This window comes from Sorex araneus, chromosome 6 (genome assembly GCF_027595985.1).
Source record: "Sorex araneus isolate mSorAra2 chromosome 6, mSorAra2.pri, whole genome shotgun sequence".
Classification (NCBI taxonomy): domain Eukaryota; kingdom Metazoa; phylum Chordata; class Mammalia; order Eulipotyphla; family Soricidae; genus Sorex; species Sorex araneus.
Genome location: NC_073307.1, coordinates 69,533,289 through 69,558,674, shown reverse-complemented (window position 1 = coordinate 69,558,674; position 25,386 = coordinate 69,533,289). Strand labels below are relative to the sequence as shown.

The following is a 25,386-nucleotide window of genomic DNA, read 5'->3' as shown; positions in this document are numbered from 1 at the left end:
GGACCATACAGGGTACCAGGGATCTAACCCAGGTCAACTGCATGTAGAAGAAGTGTCCTGCCCACAGTACTAACTCTGGCTTTACCATCGATGTTTTTGAAGGTCATCTCTTCAGCTCAGTCCAAAGCCTTGCCCTCTCAAAGACTGCATGTTAGGGATGCTGTCAACCACTCGTTTATGTACTAGATTCAGTTTCTTATTTCCCAGGGGCTAATGACTTTTCCCCATGTTGTAACTTTGTTTTTTATGCCTAAGGTTCTATTTCCTGCCTACTATCACAGTCCTCAAGGGTAGAACAAAATCCATCCTGAACTGAGAAGCAAACAAAACTTATATGGGTATGTTTGCAAAAATTTTTGGTCTAGAATATTATTTATCAAGCATTTAGAACAAAACATCTCACAGATCTCAGGGTACTGCTAGGACCTGTAGGGCCTTAGATTTGTTTGTGCAAAAATAGCACATATTAAAATATCACCTCATTAGTTCAAATTGAACATAATTTTCCCTTGAAATTAGAACCTATTAGTTTGAAGTAATCAGTGGTATAGCATCTCCTAGTTTAAAGATTTTAAAAGAAAAACATAGCCAAAAGGTCCAGTTTTCAAAATTGCTACAAATGGCCAACAAATCAGTGGAAAGGGATTAAAAAGAAAACTATCTTTGAATAATCAATTTAAATCCTCTACTACAAAACAACACAAAATCTTTTAGTTTTAGCCTCTTCCCATGAGAGAAGCACCATTGTGCTGAACATGGGGAAGACCCCATACCCTCTCGACACCCAACGCTGCGCTTACTGTGTACCATTCCCGAGGGGTGGCAGGACGTGGAGTGGGGGAAGAGAAAGAGTCACACAAACAGCTTCTACTAGTTTTTACCATATATTCCAAGGATACGGGAGGGAGGGGATTGTTTTTGTTATTTTTACATTTATACAGCTTACATTGTTTGACCCATAAATAATACTCATAAGATTAATAGGCCATAATTTTAAAGAGTATTTACATAGCCCTACCATGCATATAGAGCCTTTTTAATATTGAAAATAATCAAAATAATTGGACTACACAATATAAACTTAACTATCTAAACTTATAAACCCTGACTAAAATACAAGCAATCGTTTCATCCATAAATGCTGTTTCTGGTTCCCTAACAAATCTAGCACTGCAGTGTAACAAACACCTTGCAATTCAGTGATATAAAAATATCAGCTTTAAAATCTGAACTGTACAGTATATACACATTGATATTTGCACCATTAAATTAGGAATACACTTAAGTCTGAAACACTACATTATAAATAGAATATTTTCACTCTGTAGCTAGAACTAATACCTGGCTAGTGAGGTTGGAAGGGGACGAGGTGGCCCCAGCTAGCACTGTGTTGGCTGGGTTCATGTGACTCTGTGCATGCTGCACAACACCATAAGACTTTCCAGAACCTGGGCCAACCTGACATAAAGAAATGACAAAACACTATTGCTTTACAAAGGTGGCTGAAGCTCTCCATCACCTAAAATCAACATTCTTATTCAATCTTCTCAACAATTTTATGATTCTCTTGTTATGGAGGCCAAAGCAGTTATATAAAACTATAATGCACCTTACAAGCATAAGATGTCATATCAATCTGGTGCCATCCAAAGAGGGTAAATAGAGGACATTACACCTTCAAAATAATCTCACACTATAAACAGCAATTGGGGTCTCATTTGCATGGGCAAAGCACTTTAAACTATTTTAGTAACTTTCCTATGGAAGAAAAAAAAAGATAGGATTCAAGATGATTGATGGCAAAATTTAAACATGATCTTCAGAACTACTAGGTTAAGATATAATACAGTTTTTGCCCTTGTGTCCCCTTTTCTTCTTGGATTTAGTTGTCCTCTGACTAAACTGAGGCGTAGGAAGTGCAGAGGCCGGACTAGAAAGGTCATCTGTATAGTAGGCATATCTCTGTGGCCTGGGTTGAGGAATTGGTTGTCCAAGAAAATATCCTTCTTCTTCTGAGTCAGAAGAGGAAGAGGTGGAGGAACACCAAGAATCGTCATCCTCACCATAGAGTCCCAGAAACCTGTTCATGCCTGGATTCTGCAGCGCATAGTCAGAAGTGGCTTGCGCGTACCGTCCGCAGAGGTCAGCATTCTGGATGTATGCTTGGATCTCTCGGGCACTTTTATTCTGTATAAATCTTTCATAGTTTTCAGGGGTATAAAGTCGCAGTTGGTCCTTGGGAGAGTATTTTCTTTCTGTAACAAGATTTAGGGCATTGTCAGAGCGGGACTTCCTACTTCTCCTACGGCGATGGTGATGAGATCTGGATCCTCTCTCTTCAAAATGGTAGACCCGTCTCCGAGTCCTCTCACTCATGGGGGCCGGCCGAATTTCTATGTTGTCATAATTTCCATTATCAATGACATCATCTGAAAACTTAACTTGTTGTGGTCTGGATTGTGACTTGGATCTCCTAAGCACTGGCAAATGTACGGGTTTCTCCTCAGGCATAATTTTTTCTGGGCACAACTCTGAACTTATACTCTTTAAAGACTCAGCACTCCTGTGAAGCATGGAAGAATTCAAAGTCCCCATATTACTCATTTTCTCACAATCTTCTGCCTCTATTTCCTCAAAGTTTTGCAGAGAATATAATGATGGCCTGGGCTTGCTTTCTCCATCCACTGAAGCCCCTAGAAGAGAAGCCAAGGCAAGATGTAATTCTCACCAATTCTAATATTCTGACAGTTATTATTACAAACAAGCTATTGAAATGGTGTGTTTGAAAGAAAATTCTCCAAAGTTTCAGTATTCACTTAGCATTAGTTAGGTTAAAGCCAACATCCATATCTACTTGAGACTAATTTTGTAATAGATATTTGGGTCACTACATAAGCCCAAATGTTTTGGAGTCAAACATAAGTTACAGCATGATATGAGCAGCAAAAGTTTAAAAGCTCTCCATAAAACCCCCCTACACGAGTGCATTAATATAAGATGTAAAAGTTTCTTGCCTCTCTACCCTGGAATTTCATGTGACATGAATCCATCTTTCGCTTCCACGACCATTAGTATCACCCTCTTCTTTTTGTTTTGGGGACATTATCCAGTGGTACTTAGAGCTTACTCCTGGCCCTGTGCTCAGGGGACAACATGTGGTCATCAGGGATTCAAACAGGGGTCTAAGTAAGCACTTTAACCCCTATCCTATCTCTCTTGCTCTTTGAGCCTCATATGAGACTTAATCTCAGCACAAGACCAATTAACCTATTTAGGCAAATCAAATAGGCAAATATGACTATTTGTCCACAAAATTTCACTGTAAAACAGCCATAGGTTTGTTTACCCTTATCCCTGGTTACTCTCTCTAATAACAGAGTTGAGTAGTTGGAACTTAGAAACGATATGGTCTCCCAAATACTATTTAGTCTTTTATAGAAGTCTGCCAACTCCTAACCTGGGAATTTGGTTCCATTTTATTCCCTTCAATCTCCCTCCTATCCCCCCAAATCACATGCTACTTCAAGATTAATCTTATATTAACATCTTGTTTTTCAAAACTGTTAATGCTTAGTTATAACAGGACACAGGAAAATAAGATAACTACATATAACCTCGCTGACTGTAAGTGACAAGAGGGAGTGGTACAGGATATACTCAACTGGCCACTACATAACTTCTTGCTTTTCAAAAAGAGCCCATTTTTGCCAAGGTATGTCTGAAGTATTGTGTTGCCACTTTATATTTAGCAGATCACAGTTTCTATATAAACGTTAAAACACCTAGTGGGGGGCTGGAGCAATAGCACAGCCTTGCATGCGGCTGACCCGGGTTCGATTCCCAGCATCCCATATGGTTCCCTCGAGCACCGCCAGCCGACCCGGGTTTGAATCCCAGCATCCCATATGGTCCCCTAAGCACCACCAGGAGTCATTCCTGAGTGTAGAGCTAGGAGTAACCCCTGAGCATCACTGGGTGTGACCCAAAAAGCAAAAACAAAAAACAAAAATACCCAAAAAAAACAAAAACAAAAACAAAAAAACACCTAGTGGACTGGAGAGATTGCACAGGAATTCAGGTGTTTACCTAGCAAGAGGCAGGCCTAGTTCAATCACTCCCTTACTGCACACAGTGTGCCCCAGGCATTAAAGGAGTAGGCTGTGAGCACTGCCGGGCGTGCTTCCCCCACACCAACTCCAAATTTCCTACCAAACAGGAAATGCCTTAATATTTAGTCTCAGCCAACTTTATCAAAAACTTATTTTGGATAGACCAGGAGAGTAGTGTGTCAGGCTCCTTGCCACAATAATGCCTGACAGAATAATTACTAGGAATAGAGTAATTTCTAGAGCCTTTTCTGTTTATAATCGCATAACCTGTATGGATGCAATAGATGACATTGTTTTTTGACAACCAAAGCAGTCATATAATAGCTTTATTTCTGTATCTAAAGACATCACAAATAGGGAATTTTAGCTGGGCTCCAAGCTTCATCTTACTTTTACAAACCTATATAGGTGCAGAGTCAGCTCACTGGGCTGGACTGCATGCTTTGCTCACTGGAGATCATGGTCTGCTCCCCGGTACTGCATGGTCCCCAGAGCACCACCATGGGTGACCCTCAGAGCAACCCACTGAACTCAGGACTGATCACTGCTCGGTGTCACGCTGAAACTAAAAACCTATGGAAAGTGGAGCAATATAGCTTGATAATTTAGGTTTCCTTATTTATAAACTGCAATATATCTACTCTGCAATTCAGGGTCATTTTAGGGATAAAATGTGCATATCTTATATAAATGTGCTTTAAGAACATGAAAGTAAAATCTTTAAAACTATATATTGCCAGAGGGCAATTTAGGAAAATATTCAAAATATTCAAAACTTTGAAAGTGCCCGCCCAGACTGGTTCTCATATCTTAAAATTCATTTAATATGATCCAAAGTCTAGTATCTAAGATGAGGATACAGATTCCCATTGGCCAACTACAATCAGTTCATTCCTATTCAAATTAGGATAATAACACCTATTCTAAATTTCTTTTTTTTTCTTTTCTTTTTTTTTCTTTTTATTTTACCTATTCTAAATTTTTTTTGAAAAAATATATATTTATATGTGCATATACACTATACACTTTTTTTTAAACTGTGATATATGGCATTTAACTGAAGCCCTTCCCTTAGTCTAGTTATAGCCCCTACTGGTGCTGAGCTGTAATTTTTGGAATAAACATTTTAGTAGCTCCTTTTACAAATATCCCATGATACCTAGATTATGTACCTGTGATATTAGACAAAGCCAAAGAATCCATAGAATCCCGGACGCTTTGCTCTGGTTTCAAGTCTGACAAGCACTCCAAGGAATCTTCATACCACTGTGTTTGATCATGATTATAACCTGAAGCCCCGTGGTCCAGGTCCAATTCCTGAAGCCTTCGGCTGCTGGCAGGGCCTGGGTGGCTGCCATAAGCAGAGTCGCCCAGCCCATCTTGTGACTGTGCCCAGTACATATCAGACTGGTATTTCTTACTTGCAAGGCTCTGGTTATTTTGCTTTAACTCTGTCTTATTTTTGGCCATGTTATCAGATATCCAGTGCTCACTGGCTCGAATATCTATCTCATTGGGCTGCTGCTGAAAGAGGCTTTTATCACCAAACTTGAGGAGGAGCTGTGTCATGTAATCTTCATGTTCGGCCCATTCTTCAGGGTCCTCTGAGGTCTCCTGCTCTACTCTTCCTTTCCAAAATTCTTCATTGGCAAAACTTGCTCCTTGCCTGGAAAGATTCAGGTCATCTAATTTCCGAGAGAGGGTATCATCAGCACTGCCCGAAAGACCAGGGAACTTGTAGTTCAGAGCAGGGGACAAGAGGAGAGACTGTCTACACTGATCTGCTGATCGACTGCTTTTGCCCATTCGGACACTTCTTCTGGAGTCTCTGGATCGAGCTGACTGAAATGCAGAGTCAGAAGAATCAGAGGCATGGACGTCTTCTCCGAGGCTACATGTTTTTGAGCAATAGATCTGACCTTGTTTGGGAAGGAAAGGACATCCCAACAAAGAAGCTTTGCACTGGGCACAAGAAAAGCAGGCTTCAGTAGCATGCCAGTGCCGCCCATCATAGGTCATCTGTGCATGGTCAACACCTATTTTGAAAAGGACAGAATAAGATTACAGTTTAACCACCTTGAACAAAGGAAAGAAGGAATAAACAAACTGACAGAACAACAGTGGAGATGATGGAAATGTGCTATACTATGTTAGGCTATGAATTAGTTACACAGGTAGTCTAATTCACAGATTCCCTACTGCAAATCTGCTTACCTGCTAAAATTAATTTTAACTCTCATACCAGAGCCTTTAAGGTCATTTGCTGCAAAACTGTAAAGAGTGGTGAAAATTTTAAATTAACTAAACTATATAGTTCCCATCTCCATTATTTCAGTTTTCATACTTAAAACACATGACATGCTGATCTTTACTAGTTAGTTAACATCACTATCACTATCACTGTCATCCCGCTGTTCATCGATTTGCTCAAGCAGGCACCAGTAACATCTGCCAAAAGAACTGAGTTTACCAAGTTGGTGAGGGAGAAGGTATGGACAAAAAGTTACTTAGGTGGAGGAATATTGGGACTCTGGTAGTGTGTGTGGTGCAGTAATTCTGTGTGTCTAAAAATGAATTTTAATTACTATTGTAAATCATTATATCTAAATTTAAAAGGTATTTCAATGTTATGTAAATTATACCTCAATTTAAAAAAGTTTGTCTATCATCAAAGGCAAACTTAACCCCTCTGTGAGAAAGCAGGCTGTGAGGTGGACTTACCAATATGCTCCCCGCAAGTTTCACAGTACTCTGCATACAGAGACTCGAAGCATCCACAGCAAAATGGGTGGCCATCCTTCATGATGTACCGCTGTCCCCCTAGCACCATCTCACACTCGAGGCAGCAGAAATGTCTCATGTGCCAGTGACGACCCTCAGCTTCCGTGCACTCATCAGCAAAAATAATCTTTTAAAAGAAACATGAAACCATCTGAGGGAAGGAAATAACTGAACCATTCAAAGGCCAAGTAACTGCATGTTTTCTGGCAACTAAATGACACTAGTGCTTATGAAAGATCACTTAACCAACCACAATTTCTCACAGCCTTAAGTTTAAATCTAACTTGATAGAGCTACAGAACAGGGGCAGAAATTTAAAATGTTGAAAAGAGAAACTAAGTGCTTGCTTAAACTTTCTTACATTTTTGTTCCCTAATTTGTTGGCATAACCTGGCAAAGAGTACATAAATAATGAAATAATTTAGTGTTCATGTGGTCTCCCCAACCCAACAGGCTGATCCCTGAGCACAGAGTTAGGAGTAAACCCTGAGCCCAACAACAACAACAACAAACCAAAAATTGCCTTTAACTGTGGTCATTTCCAGCTTCAGAATGTTTCAATTTATAATTTATGTTTGCTTGGGTAGGGGCGACTGCCAGCGGCAGTGCTCAGGGTTTACTACTGGCATTCAGAGGAACCATATGGCATGCCATGTCATGGGCAGAAAGATTTGCTGCAATAGACAAGTGTCTTATCCCTTGCAGGATCTCCCCGGCCCTATAATTTATGTTTTTTTTGTTTTTTTTTTTTGCTTTTTGGGTCACACCCAGTGATGCTCAGGGGTTACTCCTGACTTTGCACTCAGGAATTACTCCTGGCGGTGCTTGGGGGACCATATGGATGCCGGGGATCGAACCCAGGTCGGCCGCGTGCAAGGCAAACGCCCTACCCGCTGTGCTATCGCTCCGGCCCCTATAATTTATGTTTTTAATTTAAAAACTTTTTTCACATAATTATCACTGAAAAAGTTATCAGTAAATAAGTGAAAGTAGGGCTAGAGAGATAATACAGTTGGTGAGGTGCTTGCTTGGCCCTGAGCTGAGCTGGGTTTGATCCCTGGCGCTGTACATGCTCTTCTGAGCTACTGTGCCCTGCCAGGAGAAAGCCCCAAGCACAGCTGGGCTTCCTCGTTATAGAAATTTTAGCTTTCCAAAATGTAAATGCTAAAGTAACATCCAAGTCTACTTGGAAAATTCACTGATTTGGGGAGATTAAGGAAACAGAACAAGCAAATCTAGAGAGCCACCCAGGATGAGAACCTGAAATAAAAAAGATATTAGTAGAAAACTGGGGAATAGTTTTATACCAGTGTTAATGTCTTAGTTTTGAGTTATACGCAAAAGTAATGAAAGATATTAACATAAAGGACAACTGAGGAATGTATACAGGAATTCTTTGTCTTTTCAAACTCTTCTAAAAATCAAAACTTATTGAAAATTAAAAACATGGAAAAATTCCTTTAATACTACTATCCATTCCCATATGTCCCAGGGATAACCAAAATAGGAGATACTTTTATTTTACTTAGAGGCAAACAGTGGAATATTGGCTTACGAGAAACTTAATTTTTCCAGTGTTAAGAGATGAGTTTTTATTTTTACCTCATCACATGCTGAACACCGTGGTTTGAGCAGTTCTGCATGGTGCCTGCCACAGTGAATTTTTCCATCCTGATAAAAATAGATGAGGTCGACCAACAGCTCGTTACATGTGAAGCAAACAAAACAGGATGGATGCCAGCATATTCCAGGGCCCGCACGAGACGCAAACACTGCAATTTCACCTCCATTTATCTTCAAGCCACACTGGAAACAAAAGGGTATGAATTCCAAACAATGCTTTTCTAATGACTGGAGTCTCTGCCTTTCTCTCCTCATATAAAACCCCAAATTAGTCAGAGAAGCTTTTATTTTTGTCCTTTAGTATTATTACTAAGTATCTGTTTAAGGCTGGTTTATTTGTGATTCTCAACTGAAATGAATACGTTTCAGTTACATGGTTACATGGCAATAGGGACTGTTTCCAGAACAATCTGGAATTCACTTGGTATTCAGGAGTGTGGTACTTGGGAGCCAGTTTCCTATTTGATATGTTTCCAAAGGACAGCAGCAGGAAGTGTCTTGCCAGTAAAGTTCAGAATATCTTCATTATGTCTCTCCATTTTCTGGAAAGTAATACCTGTCACCTCTCTTCATACCAACTTCCGCAAGGCAGGATTTCACCCAACTTTCCCTTCAGTGTAGGCAACTTAAACATTTTATCTTGATCTCACAAAAAATTAAATTTCTTCTATTCTTTTTGTAGGAACCTCATTTTATTAACCCTATTACCACTGACCAATTCATGTTCCACCCCTCACTACCAAAAGCCATTCGCCCTGGAAGGCTACCTGTTCACACACGGCATGCAGCACGGCTCTGGACAAGAGCTTAATGGTTCCTCTTCCAAGAGCTTCTTTCTTTCGCTGAGCACTGAAGACTTGCAATTCTTTTTTCTCTTCTTCACTCAAAGACTGGCAGTACCGCACCTTCACAGAATGGAAAAGAGAGCTGAAGACTGACAGTCTCCTTCACCAAATCTTTTCCAGAGTTAAGAATTTCAGAAAATAAAACAAATTTAGCTAACCTGCCTCATGAATCTCCAATTTTAAAATGGCACCCTATAACATCAAAGTTTCTTCTAGTAATTGGAAGAAGCAAGATTTTATTTTTCTTAATGTTTAAACTTTAAGTAGAGGGACACTAGAAATATGCATTAACTTTTCTACAAAGGGTTTACACTTGTTAATCGCCACTTTCATTCTACAGTCTGCAGGCACTCAGATGCAGACCTGAACTCCCAGAAGGCACTAATTCTGGGTGGAAATCTCAGGAATTTGTAGGCTCCTGATAATTGATGGGTGGCTGCAAACACTATAAAAACCAACTGGTGTTAAGTCTGTTTGTTCTTTTCTCTTGAGAAATAAAGGGCATACTCTCCAGCCAAATTTTAACTGAAGAAATGCAAAAGATAGATGTCAGCAGTCAGTGAGGCACTACAGTTTATGAGAGAAGCCTCTCAAAACTCATCATATGGATTTTTTTTTAATTTCTTCTAACTAATCTTCCTGTTATTTTACCTCATTATCATGTGGTGGCAACTGGTACAAAAGTAGTTTAATTCGATGTTTCTCTCCAGGGCTGTTAACATAAGGAACCTTTTCCTCAGGTAAACAAGCAAAATAAAGCTGGATCTGAGTAAGAAATGGAAAATATCAGCACACAGAAAGTGAATGTCTCAGTTTATTCTATCTTTAAAGTTACTTTTCCCTGTAGGTGAAAGGTTTTGTCTCCTGTAGCTAATGAGAAGACCAGCTGAGCCAACTCAGCAGAACTGCAAACATTCAAACACTCAGCTGCTAAATTACTCTTGAGGAGTGTAATTTGTAGTGACAATTAAGGGCACCATAAATTATGCACCATAAAATATGCACATTTAATGCTACTATTCCTTAGTTGATTTCCCACAGGTCAGCCAGGGGAGGCTCAGGGCTGAATGCTGCAAATGACCACACAGGCTATATTAATATTACTCTATCCCCAAATCTAGCCAACACACACACACATCCTTGCTCTACATATTTTACAATTGCACAGACAAAACCTGTTTCGTTAGACTTTGTAAAGTCTCCCTTTCTCGGGTCTTCTCGGGCTTCAGCTGTCTTTGCTTCTGTGGGTGCTATTTTTTAAAATTCTTCAAGGCAACTAGGGAGGACCCCATTGAGGAAAACACATTTTTTTTCTTTTCTTTTTTTCTGTATATTTAAAGGAACATTCCTTAAGGAGTTGTGCAAAGGATACTGCTTTGCTGAGAAAAAAATGCAAGTGATTCAAGAAAAAATGATAGGTTAGTGAATTTGTGGCCTATGAGCTTCAATATCTCAGTACCACAATAAACCTATTCAAGAAACAATTTCTTTATAAATCATTTGTGAAAAATAGCTTATTATGGGTTATGCCAACAACTGCCCTCTCCCCAGTGTATCAGCTGCAGAAGTTTTTTTTTCATCATATATGTGCATTTATTTTTATTTTTTTTAATTTATTTTATTCTTTAATTAGTGAGTCACCATGAGGGTACAGATACAGATTCACACATTTTTGAGCTTGTTTTTCCCTCATACAATGTTTGAAAACACATCTCTCCACCAATGCCCATTCTCCACCAACAATAAGCCCAGTATCCCTCCCACCCCCAACCCCATCTCCCCCCCCACCCCACCCTGCCTCTGTGGCAGGGTATTCCCTTTCGATCTCTCTATCTCAAATTGGGCATTGTGGCTTGCAATAGGGGTATTGTATTGAGTGGCCACTGTGTTCAGTCTCTAGTCTACTTTCAGCACGCATCTCCCTTCCTGCGAGGGATCTCTCTCCAACCACATTTTACTTGGTGTTCCCCTCTCTATCTGAGCTGCCTTTTTCCCCAGCATGTGAGACCAGCTTCCAAGCCATGGAGCCAACCTACTGATACTTATTTCTACTATTCTTGGATATTAGTCTCCTATTCTGTTATTTTATATTCCACAGATGAGTGCAAACTTTCTATGTCTGTCTCTCTCTTTCTGACTCATTTCACTTAGCATGATACTTTCCATGTTGATTTATTTATATTCAAAGTTCATGACTTCATTTTTTCTAAGAGCTGCATAGTATTCCATTGTATAGATGTACCAGAGTTTCTTTAACCAGTCACCTGTTCTTGGGCACTCGGGTTTTTTCCAGATTCTGGCTATTGTAAACAGTGCTGCGATGAACATATAAGTGCAGATGTCATTTCGACTCAGCTGCAGAAGTTTTTACCGTTTTACTTACTGAATACCAACTACCTGAATGAATAAAGAGTCCATATTCTGAAAGGAGTTCCCACCATATAGTAAACAAAACTGTAAATAAGGAACCGAAGAGATAGTACCACAGTAAGGTACACCTGACCAACCCAGGTTCTGACTCTTAACACTGTTTCTACCAGGAGAGAGCCCTGATCATAGCTGGGTGTGGCCCAAAACAGAAACTAAAACCAAAAAACCCTTAAAAACTATAAATTGGAAGAAACTTAATCGATACCTTTCATTTTTTAATAACTTACTATTGTAGGTTACAGGGGAAAATAAAAACAGGCATATAATTTTTATCTTCCTCAAAATAAGAATACAAAGCCCCAAACTGAGTTAACTACATTTTTCCCCCCAAACCCCAGTGACTGACAGATGCTTTTATGTGAAAGGTTAAAGGTCAAATGTATAAGAAATAATATTTAAACCATTTCTTACAAAATACTCTCCAAACCAAAATCACTGCCGAAGGCTGGTACAGAAACTGTATTTTTGTTGTTGTTGTTGTCATTACCTTCTTTACTATTACTGGAGTTTTATTAAAGATTCACTTCCTCTCACAACAAAGTTTAGAAATATTTTGGAAACCTACATAACAAATGCAAGTATGCAGTACTTTGGATTCCACTTATTTGGGAAAAAGTACCTCCATTTTAAGGTTTCTGGATCCATGAGAATAAGAAAGCTTGAAAACTTTCACTGAAACACTTAAGTATGACCTTAAAAGAAAAATTTTAAAGCTATCCCAAGATTAGTGAGGCTTACAGAGAGTAGCATATCAGTGAGGAAATGGTGTTCTGGAAATTTTTTTTAGGAAATTATAGAAAAAGATAGAGCCTAGGTGTTAAGGGGCTGGCTCCGCACGCAGCCAAGCCCAGCCTTTCTCCAGCGCTGCGTGGTTTCCGAGCACTGCTGGGCACTACTTCTCAGCCCACAGTAGCTCTAGAGCACTGCCAGCCATGGCCTAAGTCACCGCCACCATCCTCCCCTCAACAATCCTTTAACAGTTTTAAACCTCACTGAAAAACAGAAATAAAACCAGAATGAATAATTTCTTACCTGCTCTGGCCGAAGGCCTGGGGGCACCCAGGCATATTCCTCCAGGGCACAGCCAGAATCATCATCAGACGTGGAACTTCTCTGGCATCCAAAGGCAAGTTTGCTCATTTTGGGCTCCATCTCCAAAGGCATAATATTAAGTAAGGCTTAAAGTCAGGTTCTCTGGTTCAGTACATCAAACAAGGGCTGTTGTGAACAGAAGGAAAGAAGAAGTGAAAAAGTACCTCAAGGCATTCCACTTACCCTCTAAGAGCTTTTATTGAATGCTATAAACTAAGCTGGACCAAGACACTAAACTACTATACATAGAAAGACTGAGATATAAGCCTGAGAACTTTGTAACTTTCCAATTGGTGATTCAATAAAATAAATTAAAAAAAAAAAAGAAAGACTTAAAACTTAGGCTATACAAGTTGGAAAGAGGTTCTGTTCCAGCTCAGTATTTCAGAAAATACCATCAACCCTAGCTTATTTCCAGATGATTTTAAAACATCTCTCTGTAGTACAAGGATTTATTTAGGGACCTGCCTTACATGTGGCCAACTCAAATCGAACGGATACTCAGCTTGAGCTGACACTGCATATGGTCACCACTCCCACCGCAAAGCACCACCAGGAGTGGTACCCTCCCAAATGAAACATTTCTCTACACACCGTCATAAAGGTTCTCAAGAAAATCCACACAAATGAAATCCCTATGAAGTTCTATGAGTTGTAGAAAGAAGTGTTAGGAATTGTACCTCCTGCTTTGACACTACTAGTCACCATAAAAAAATGGCTCCAGAGACGTCCTTGGCTCCCCACATTTCCTAAGTGATTTTCCCAGCTGAAGTGCTGCTCCCTGCAGAGTGGATCTGCTTGACTAACTGCTTAATTTTTGTTTCTAATAAAGTTCTGAGAGACATGAAATTTAGTTTACTCATTATGCTAAACTCTCAGAGATTATTCATTTTAACACTGCACCTGAAATCGATAAGCTCTCTTATGGACTAAAGGACTTTTATGAGTTCCTTCCATTAAAGGAACTGAATCTGAACACTAAATACAATCCAGTTAGATTTGCAGACGATTAGTAAGAAATTATGGCAAAGTTAATACTGATTTCACAGTTAAGTAATTAATACTGATTAAACAGTTAATACCTGTTTCACATGTAATACTGATTACATGTGAAACAGGATATGTAAGATGTAAATCTTGCTCTGAATGAAGATTCCTCAGATGAATATTTATACAAATTCAAGACAACAACCCTCCACCCTAAAACAACGGAACTCTGCTATCACCTAACCCAATGATTAGGACCAAGTAATTGTTCTTTGTAATTCTTCAAAATCATCACTGATGCCAAGTCACAAAGGAAAAATAACCAGACTTTCATAATCAGATACAGCCTTTTTAGACATATTGCCTTTCCTTCCTATCCAAAAGAGAAGTTGTAATTGGCCCAACCCAATAATTTTGGAGAAAGTGACTTGCTCAGCATCACCCTCCTGAAGCCTGGTCTCGTCACACTACATTCCTGACCTGCCATACTTTCAAAAATTCTTCTGGCTTAAAACTTGCATAAACAAGTAGGAAAGGAAGTAAAGCCTACACACTTTTGGGCCTGAAACTAATCATTTTTCAGTGACTAACTCTACGCAACTCAAATTAAATGTTATCTATTAAAACACAGCCATTAGTTTTATTCTTCTTTCATAAATAAAGCTTATAAAAAATTTAAATTGTAACAATTCACAATGGAATATCAACCATCCAGTAGCTACAACCTTTACTAGCACTACAAATAATGCCACACAGTTGAGATTATTCCAACTATTAGCCACAAGTCAAAGGAAACAAACCAGGAATTAAGAATTCAATTATAAGCAGAATGAAAAAAATAACCCAAAAGGAGAATGGGTCTTTTCAATGTAATTTAACCTGAATCATTAAAAATGCATATTAATTCCTTGCCAAATCTAAGGAGATAGACAGTTAAAGTGCCTGCTCTATATAAATCTATAAAAATATTAGAAACTAAAAATTAAATGTCATAAAAGAGAAAAACACCACAAATTAAAGCAAACTATGGATTTTCCAAGATAGCATAAAGCTGCAGATTGCCAAACATCTAAATTACTTTTTATAGCAGTACTCTCTGATTAGTCTTTTGTGGAAAATATACAGAAAATTACCCCCCCCACACACAAACACCCAATCAAGGTGAATCATCTTTAGCACCAAATGCCACAATCTCCTTCCTCAAATCATCTGGATGTACTGGCCATATCTCAATCCTATAACACATTTCATCCTTTGCACAAATTACACAGACCATGAACATTATAGCTGAAGTGAATTATGTGATGAAAGTCATTTTTAATCACTGGCATTGCTATACAGAGAACCGTTTACTGGTCCTCTGACAAATAATCCCCCTTTTGTACCTAGAGTGGTACGATTAGTGTTATGACATTTAGACGTATCATCTCCCTTAACAGAAGAGGAAACTGAGCCCAAGAGTCTCAGAGCCGAGGTCCTAGGTCAGTAACTTAACAAGCCTTACTGCTGGGGTCTATCAGTAATCTTAAACATCTCAACCCCACGTAGTCTCCTGGAGGTGGAATCTGATTGAATCAGTTCCTTTTTCTCTGGCACACTAACCAGGCTACTACTGCACCACAGACATACATGACAAAAATGGATGGCAGATGGTCCATTTTGTCCAGAAAAGGCATTTTAAGGAGAACATGCTGTCCAAATTAAAAAAAAAACAACAACAACAACCAAAAAAACCCATTTAACCCAATGATTAGGACCAAGTAGCATAGAGGGTAAAGTGCTTCTTTGCATGCAGCCAACCCAGTTTAATTCCCCAGGACCCCCTACAGTCTGCCAAACAGAAGGCTTAGTCCTGAACACTCTAAGGTGTGGCCCCAAAACAACACCAAAAATGGGCTGATAGTACAGCAAGGAAGGCGCTCACTTTGCATGTGGCCGACCCAGGTTCACTCCTTTACAACCGACATGGTTCCCTTGGTTCAGTCAAGAACGATCACAGAGTCCAGAGCCAGGAATAAGCGCTAAGCACCACTATGTAACCAAAACACAAAACCAAAAAAGAAGTTAATAACTATGAGCTATCCAGTTTATTCTTTGGAGAAAGCCTCTCTTTCTCATTCTCAACTCTAATAAGAGTTGATTATTAAATACTAAAAAAATTAAAGTCAGACTGGAACCTAGCTCAATAGACTAGGTTCCCTGCGTACTGCCCAGTGTGGCCCCAAAACAAAACAAAATCACAAAAATAAATATTCCAAGCTACATAGCAGCATCACCATTTACTGGGTCTTGGTAAGAAATGCACATTACAAATAGCTACTTTTATAGGATAACATGAAATCTAAATTTGAAGTTTTCTTTTTCCTTCTTTTTAAAAATTACCTGTACTTGGGGCCGGAGCGATAGCACAGTGGGTAGGGCGTTTGCCTTGGACGCGGCTGACCCGGGTTCGATCATCCCATATGGTCCCCCAAGCACTGTCAGGAGTAATTCCTGAGTGCAAAGCCAGGAGTAACCCCTGAGCATCGCTGGGTGTGACCCAAAAAGCAAAAAAAAAAAAAAAAAAAATTACCTGTACTTGTCAGGAGACCCAGATTACATTAAGTATATCACTGCCACACACTTCTATAAAAGCAAATGACTTTGGAAAGTGGTTACTGTGTTTATAAAAATTAAAAATGACAAAGATGATTTACAAATATTCCTTACTCACATTTTTTATGACATGTGCTTTACTAGCACAATAGCAGGGTATCAGACCTTATAATCTGGACCGTGACATTTAAAAGCGATCTACCAAAATATTAACTTTTAGGCTAAATACAAGACCATGGGTAACTAATATCTAGTTAGGGGGGGAAATGCACTAACTTGATTGCCAGTCACTGTCCTTCTTATGTGAGTATGGGGGTGGCGAATATTCTGGGCCACGTGCAGCTATGCTCAGGGCTTCCTCCTGGTCAGGCTCAAGGGACCGTATGAAGTGCCAGAGACGAACCAGAGGCCCAGGCAAGAAAATATTCTTAACTACCACGTTATCTCTTCAGGCTCAGGTATTGCCTTTTAAGGTTAATCATGTCACAAATCAGGGTTACAATGAGCTGAAAAATGGAAAAAGAACTATTCAAAATGAACAATATGACCTTCAAAGACACTTATTTAATATTTTTGTGAAACCCTTTTGGGTTTCAGGGTGGGCCTGCCTATGGCCCATATTTATTTCTGTAAAATCTTATTACAATGTATTTTCGAACTTTAGAGACATTGCAAGAATAGTATGACAAACTGATAGTTTTTTCTAAATTAATTTTTATATAAAAACTGTGATTGTTACAAAGTTGTCCTTTATACAGCTGTTTTAAGCATTTAGCAGTACACCACCACCAGTCTGACTGTTCCTCCACCAGTATCCCGTTTCCCTCTCAATCCCAAACTGCCCCCATAGACACATAACAAATTTCCATTATATCGCCAGTTCTAACAAAATTGCAACAAATGGCAAAGAGAATGATCAGAAAATAAACTCTGATAGTCTTTATCCAAACTCATCTGATTTACCTTCATCATGATCACTGTTTTTCCCAAATACACACAACCATATACACTTATGGCAACCATGTAAGAGTATTTTTTTGCATTATGTTACTTAACCACAGTGGACATAACTGTCCTCTGCCGCGCCCCCCAGCCCCCCCCTCTCATTCTTCTGAAAGCCACTGCCACCTCTCCACGGCAGGTCAAGTCACCCTGTCCCTGCTCTCCAGATCTACAACGAAATCTGAGGAGATGCAAGCCACGTCACTACTACAATTCATGGGCACCCGTTCTCCCAGCTGAACACTCTGGGGCGCCCTTGGGAGAAGGGTGAGCTGGGTCTTCCTCCCCGCCCCCCACACACCGCTGGAGCCCTGCAACTGCCACACCACACCCACCATGCCATCGGCAACAGCTCGACTGACTACTTCGCTCCTAACTTCTGCAGTCTGAGACCCCAAAGCTCAAAACTTCCAGGTACTCCAGGTGGAGAACTTCCGGACCTTCTCAGAGAAGTGGGCGACCTTTCCCCAGAACCACCGCATTCCCCCCCCCCCCCCCCCCCGCACTCCTGCAAGCTCTGGCAGCCACGATCACCTCCCACAGCCAGTTCATCGCCCCAGTTCTACAGTTCCTGACCGCTCTCGCACGCAGAGCCACTTATTCAATACAGAAGTGCCAGCAGGAGCACACCAAGTTAGGTGGGAAAGTAACACGAAGCTATGAACTCACAAAACAAAAGCAGTCGTGCTAGAGTGACAGCAGGGCGGGTAGGGGCTTGGCTGGCCCAGCACTCAGCCAACCTGGGTTCCATCCCTAGGATCCCATATGGCCCCCCTAAGCCCCCTGGTAATTCCTGAGTGCAGAGCCAGTACCGCCTGGAGCATTGCAGGGTGTGACCCCAAAAGCCAAAACAACACCACCACCACAGTAACATAGGCTCAACTACGCAACAAACAACTTAGTAAATCCTTAGGCGAGGACTTAACAACTCTGTGGTGAGATATAACAATTTTCACAGATTTCCTTTTACTGAAGTATCTTTGATAATTACATTAACCATTTAGTTGTGGCAAGCAATATAAAATAAATTATTCTCTGCTCCTAAGGGAGCAGGTTTAGTGGGTGGTTGGGAAAATGGGGACAACGGTGGAGGAAAAGTCATGCTGCAGGTGAGATTGGTGGTAAAATGTCCAAAGGCTGTAACAACTGTATAATCAACAACTTTTTAAACCACGGTATTTAAATAAAGTATTTATTAATCCAAAAAACAGGGATATTTTAGTATAACAAAATTTAACTCAGAAAACAAAAGTATACACACACATACAAAAGTTATGTACAACGCATCTCACTAAATGCTGGAGGATAAAAAAGAAAGTTTAAATAGTTCAAGTCATTCTTTCCTGATTAATTCTGAGGTAGGTTTATAATTCTGAATGAAATACTGCAATAAACTAATTAACCACAAGTGCCTGCTAGTTATACAAACCAACTCTAAGGTAGTTTGCCTGAGTAAAAGAAATGAATCAGGACTGGAGATACAGCACAGGAGGCAGCTGCATGCAGAGCCCAAGCTTCCCCTCAGGTACCACACACAACCCTCTGATTCTTGTCAGGAAAAAGCCCTAGCAACAATAGATGTGTATCCAACTCCCTCAACCCCCAAAAGAAATGAATCACTAGGGATGCCAGCTCAATGTCTAATTCTGAATGGAAAATATTCTCTGTGGAAAAAGAAGTAAAACAGCTTTCAGGGATGGGTTCGTTCTGGTTGCAAACAACAGGTGATATGCAGAGGAAGCAAAGCATAATTAGCTATCAAAGATGGCCTGAGTCAAACACACAGACAGATACCTGAATTTAGATAAAATGAGTTATAAGTTATCTGAAGATACAATTTTGAAGAGAAAACTACAAGTCCTCTGTAAGGGTCAGGAGGAAATGAATGACAAAGGGTGTGAACACAAGGAAGATAATCAGGCAAAGCTAGGGGGGAGAGAGAGTTGAAATATTTTTCCTTAGACAAGTATAATCATGGAATATTTCAGCAATCTATGTTTCTGAAAATGGGAAAAGTTCCATTTCTCTCCTTTGTCTTCCTTTTACCCCTCTTCCTTCAAAATAGTCAAACTGCTTCTCATCATTAAAAAGGACTCCCAGACAAACAGTGCCCAGATATATGACTTCCCAATCATCATACAACTGTCAAGAGAATATCTGACCCACAGAATAAAGAAAGTATTAGGGTAACTGCAACTGTGCTCTGAGCACTCAGTAACTCAGCCTGAAGTCTTCATGCTTTTGACAAGTAACAAACATCTTGAAGACTGTTTCTTTGAACATAGCAACTACTGCATCAGAGAGCACAGTGGGTAAAGCGCTTGTCTTGCACATAGCTGACCAAGTCCGATGCCCAGCAGCACACTTGGAACCCTGAGTCCACCAGGAGTGATGCCGTAGCACAGAGCCAGGAATTAAGCCCTGAGCACAGCTGGGTGTGGCCCACAAACAAACAAACAAACAAAAAAGGAAACCTCTCAGGGCTGGAGAGATAGTGCTGCAGGTAGGGTGCGGGCTTTGCCTGTGACCAAGCCAAGTTTGACACCAGCACTCCATATGATTCCCTGAGCACCTCTAGGAGTGACCCCTTAGTACAGATCAGGAGTAAGCCTCGAGCATTGCTGAGTGTATTTTTAAACCTCAAAATAAATAAATCTGAATGGCAACTATTTATTCCCCTACTAAAGATAGTCTAAGTATGCAAATGAGTTTTAAAAAAGAAATTTATAAGTACAAAAGTTAAAATTCATATTCAGATGTATAGCTTTGTATATTTCTCAACTATGACCACAGATTTTTTTGAAGCTGATCAGTAACACCAGAATAAGAACAATAGACTAATTACAAAGGCTAGATGTTGACAAGTGAATTTGATCATCTTTATGAGTCCTATGCCTCTTGTAAGGCATAAAATTTTATCACTTATCCAGTACTTCAGTAGCCATGAAGTCAGCTTCTAACCAGTCCCTAAATATAATATACCAGAGCACAGGCATGCATATACACACATACACAGAGTATGTGTGATGGTCTAAGAAGCATGGCAGGGTCTTTCCAGTGTTTCATGAACAAAAGAAGCCAGATTTGTTCCTCAAATTCAGTGTACAGCCTTATGCATCCAGTATCCAGTATAGTGATATAAGGAGGGAATGTTCCTGAAATTTACTTTCCAGATTCATTCTCTTTATATTCATTCCTTCTTATATTTAGAGTTTTGGAAAATATTAAAAAAAAACCTGGCCTATATGCTATTATTTTTTAAATCAATTTTTTTAAAGTATTCACTATAAGAATTTTTCCAAATTCCATTATACGTTTCCTTGTTTTCTTTAACAATGGTATGTGTGTAAATTACATGTGACCTAGCCTTTGGCTGATATTTTGTTTTCAGTTTGAGTAGAAAATGAACTATACAAAAAGCACCAGTTTCCAGATTCACGAAACAATCTTCAAGCAGAGAGTTCCTATTTCTATTAGACAATGAGGGGGTTCAAGATTCTCTCACAATACAGAACTGCATGCTCCCAGCTCCATGACTTAAAAATGTTTGACTACCTTTTTTAAATGTTTTTATTTTTTTATTCTTCCTGCTCTCATGATGCCTACTACTTGTCTGGTACTAAAACACTTTTCACATTTTCCACAACCAACCTCTCATTTAATAAATTGCTAATATTCTGTAGATTAGCAACTATTCTTTGAAAAAGCTTATCTTCAGATATACAGAATAAGGATTTAAGTATCCCTACCATAAGCACGGTAACCACTGGCTTGATAAGATAACATACAGAAAGTGTAGGTGTTAGTGATTTTTTTTTTTTTAAAAAGCTTTATTAATTTTTGTTATGAACTTTTTGTAACTTGGGGAAATTTCCTACTGGGTTGTATGCAATAGCCAGGCGAGATGCCTGAAAATTATTCTGACTGATCTTCACATAGGCTTAGTAAGCAAGTGTAGTGTGAAGATCCAGAGGCAGTGAATGTCTCTGGAATGTTGCTTCTCTGAAAAATGTCTCACTGAAGACATTTTTCAGAGAAGCAACATCAGACGGCAATAGTAAATGGCAATAATGTTTCCAGTAAGTATGCAGATGGGACAGAAAGGGAACTTAACTATCTGGGCAGGGGAAAAGACAACTGACATATAAGGGTATGCCACTGCTGTGTCTTAGCGGAAAGGAAAAAGAAGGGGGAAATAATGGCCCTGGAATATGATGGTACAGTGGGTAAAGCTCTTGCCTTGCAGGCAGCCGACCGGTGTTTGATTCTTGGTGCACAGTATGGTCTCCTGAGCACAGAGACCGGAGCCTGACCACAGCTGGATATGCTCAAAACACAAAACCAAAGCGGGGTGAGGTAGGGGACACACAAGATTACAGACAGGTAAACAAGGTAACTGAAAGATGATGTACCCCAATATGGCAACACTGTATATACAATTCAGATGGGAATGAGGAGTGAGGGGGTTGAGGATAAGGAACCTGCTGTTAAATATGAATCTCGTCATATCCCTAACTATAAATACTTTTTGTCTAGTGAAATGTCATTCTTTTTTGTAAAGACTAGCATATAAGACCTCAATGAAGAAGTAGTACTTGTGTGAACAATCCCAGGGAAGCAGGAAATCAGCAAAAGCCAAGAAAACTGATTTATGAAGTCATTTGGGGCTAATGTTCCCCTAGGTGTCCCTGCTGCTCACTTCCATCTCCTCATAGGCCACAAAACTATCTAACAGCTTCTCTGTTAAATTGTGTGTTAACAAAACTGTAATACACAGAAGAAACAGATTACACACATCTTACCACTCTTATTCTTCCAGGCTAAATATGCAGTGGGTTAAATTGAACTCCAGACTATTTTGGTTGGACAGAAATCTTCCAGTGTTTTCAACTAGTTTTTTTTTTTCCACTTCCAGTCTTTTCAACCCTTATGGCCAGACACGTTTTCTTTCTCATGGTGTCCTTAACTCAAAATTTTTAAAAAGAGAGAGGCCTATAAAGGTTGGGTACTTTAACTATTACAATCATTTAAATTTCACAACAGCTACTAAAAATGTTGTTTCACACACCCAAAGAGCACGCAAATGATAAATTGAGGCTCCAATTCACTGAAATAAGTTATACAGATAACTAAAGGAGAAAAAAAATTCTAAGATACCTCTTACAGAAACAGTAAGCAGTTTGTTTTTCTTTGTAAGATTTTTTTAAAACTAGAAGTACTAAAAGTACAGCAATTGGTGGTTTTAAACCATGTACCCTTTGGCATTTTCTGTATTTTCCAGGTAATTCTCCATGCAACTGTGTTCTCCATGCAACTTGTACATTTTTTCTGACAGCTGATCGTCCTGTCATGTACCATACAACTGCCAACAAGCTATTTATTTTTCCAAGAGGAAACATGGAACTCTACAGGGTTTCAAAGCATTCTAATTTCATGCACAAATACATTCCAAGTCATTAAGACACAGTGCTTAACAAAAGGAGGTAACAAAATGACAAAGCATGGTCCACTGCTGGAGGGACTCTCCTGGGGTCAAGCTCTGGGCTGCACACTGGCCTACAGCGGCACAACCCACGTCCGCTGTGGAGATGGTCCAAGCACGGACTATCCTAACAAGTCCACCGTTTTTCAAAACAGCGGGCGCAGGTATTTCTCCGAGTCATGTTCCAGTCGGCCTCCCACTGATTTTTTGCATTTCTATTTCCAACGGTGTCCCACGAACAGCGGCCAGACAGGGCTCCAATGTACACACAGACTCGGGTTTCACCCGTCACCTGTTGGCTCGCGAACAACACCGCTCTTTGTGCGACTCGCGCTCGCTGGAAACAAGTTTCCAGAGAAAATACTTCAAGAAAGTGTTTGAGGAGTCGCAGGGCTCGAGTTGTAAAAACAAATTCCACACATAGCCCAGTTTAGAGTGACACCGCGGGCCGCGCCCGCCTGAGCTTCGCTCCTGGAGCTGCGGGGCGCGTCCCCTCCGCGCGGCGGCGTGGGTGGCTGCAGGGCCGAGCGGGGGCGCCGCCAGGGGGCGCCGCGGGCCGCGCCGGGGCTGTGGGGCGGCGGGAGCGACGGCGGCGTCAGGGCGCGGGCCGAGCCGGGGCCCCGCCGCCCGGGGCGCCGCCTGAGCCCAGCCGTTTCCGGGGCCGCCCCGAGCCGGGACCCGCCGAGGGGGCGCCCGGGGCCCCGACCCCGCCAAGGCGGCGCGCGGCACTCGCCCTCGCCCGCCGTTTCCGGAGGCGCCGGGAGCCCCGAGCCGCCGAAGCGGCGCCCCGCAGCCCCGTCGCCCACCCGTTTCCGGGGGCGCCCCGAGCCGAGCCCCGAGCCCGGGGCCCTCGGAGGCGCCGCCGCCCTCGCGCTCGCCCGCCCGACCCCGCACGCGCCAGCCTCGGCCCCGCGCCCCGCGGGACCCCCGGCCCGCAGCCCCCGCGGCCGTCCGCGCAAGGAGCCGGCGCACACGGTCCCGAGGGAGAAGCGGAGGAAAGGAAAGGGAGAGAGGGAGAGGAGGCGGGGAGCGCGCAGACAAGAGCCAACTTTACGCTTCCTCCGCGCCACTTCGCCGTTAGCCGGACGCGCCCGCCCGCCGCTCCGCGCGCGCCGCCGCTTTCCAGGAACTGTCACCGCGGCCGGCAGCGGCCCCGCCGCGCGCTCCTGACGGCCCGGCGGGACACACCCACTCGGCCGGCGCCGCCCGGGCACCCACCTCGCCGCCGCGCCGTTTCCGGAAGCCCCGCGGAGGGCGCCCGGGAGGCCGCGAGCGCGCGGCACATCCGTCAGCCTCGCCCCTGGGGTGCGGCGGCAGCGAACGGCGCGGCGGCCCCGTGCCCGCCGGCCGAGAGTCCGTCCGCGCCCGTCGGCCGAGAGTCCGCCCGTGCCCGGAGGCCCGGCTGCTCGCGCGGCGGAACCGAAGGGGCTGGTCGCGGGGCTCCGCCGTCCGAGACCTGCGTTTCCTCTCCAGACGCTCCGCGAGGATCAGTCAGAGCCGGGAAGCGCTGAGGGCCACTGAGGCGCCGAGTCTCGGCGCTGGGAGCTGCGGAAGCCGGGCTCGGGGACGGGCCACGGAGAAGAGACGAACCCCGCCGCCGGCAGGGCGCTCCCAGCGGGACTCCGCCGGGCTGCAGCCTCGACGCCTCCCCCGCCTCAGGAAAGGCATATCTGTGCACGTCTGCATCCCTTCTGCACTACAAGTTTTAGCTTCTGCCGCAACCACACTAGAAGGTGACAGGCGACCAAGGAACCAGAAGAGCTTTGCCAGTTTGTAACATGTCATTAAGTGAAAATGCTCATCGGACCCTGAAGCATTTCTTCCTGCCCTACCCCCGCCCCCTCCCACCCTTCTTTAATTTTAGGTTAAAAATTGGGTCACAACGGGAGTCCTTGGAAGTGATTTTCATTATATGTTTCTGCAGTATAAACTGAAAAATAGTCCATTATAACTGTGATTTTTAAAATATACAAAAGGGTAGAAAGACAAAACGGAGAGCAGTTCGCTTGCTTTGCACGTGCATACCCGGATTTAATCCCAGCACCACAAACGGTCCCAGGAATCCTGCCAGTGTTCCCTGAATGCAGGCAGAGCCGAGAGTAAGATCTGAGCACAGATGGGTGTGGCTCCCAAACATCTCCCCACCTTCCCCACGCCCCTTTCCACCCTACCCCCGCCGGGGGGGAAAAAAAGCCTACACATACAAAAATAAGTTCTCATAAAAAAGAACAATCAAGAAAAAAAATCTGTGGACCAAGTTCTGATATTACTGCTGCAATTAAGGCAACTTAGAGGCTTTTTCAAAAAAGATATTATTTAAACAATGGATAAATAGCATCTGTTGGCTAATATGGATTCCAGTTTTGAAGACAGTTCCTAGAATCTGGCTTCCCCAGTGTGGGGGAGGGGGAGGGGCGCTTCAGAGGTGGCCACTTCCCTC

General features: G+C 41.9%; 1 protein-coding gene across 1 annotated transcript in view; it reads right to left on the bottom strand.

The window, feature by feature from the left end:
- Positions 1–871: 871 nt before the first annotated feature.
- The window catches only part of PRICKLE1 (prickle planar cell polarity protein 1), a 128,811-nt gene continuing 104,296 nt past the window's right edge, over positions 872–25,386 (bottom strand). The window contains exons 2-8 of the mRNA XM_055143399.1: positions 12,821–13,006; positions 10,010–10,123; positions 9,281–9,418; positions 8,493–8,696; positions 6,831–7,017; positions 5,282–6,145; positions 872–2,693 (exon numbers count right to left, since the gene is read on the bottom strand). Of these exons, the coding sequence (XP_054999374.1) occupies positions 1,834–2,693; positions 5,282–6,145; positions 6,831–7,017; positions 8,493–8,696; positions 9,281–9,418; positions 10,010–10,123; positions 12,821–12,952 (2,499 nt within the window). The 5' untranslated portion in view covers positions 12,953–13,006 and the 3' untranslated portion in view covers positions 872–1,833. The remainder of the gene's footprint in view (positions 2,694–5,281; positions 6,146–6,830; positions 7,018–8,492; positions 8,697–9,280; positions 9,419–10,009; positions 10,124–12,820; positions 13,007–25,386) is intronic.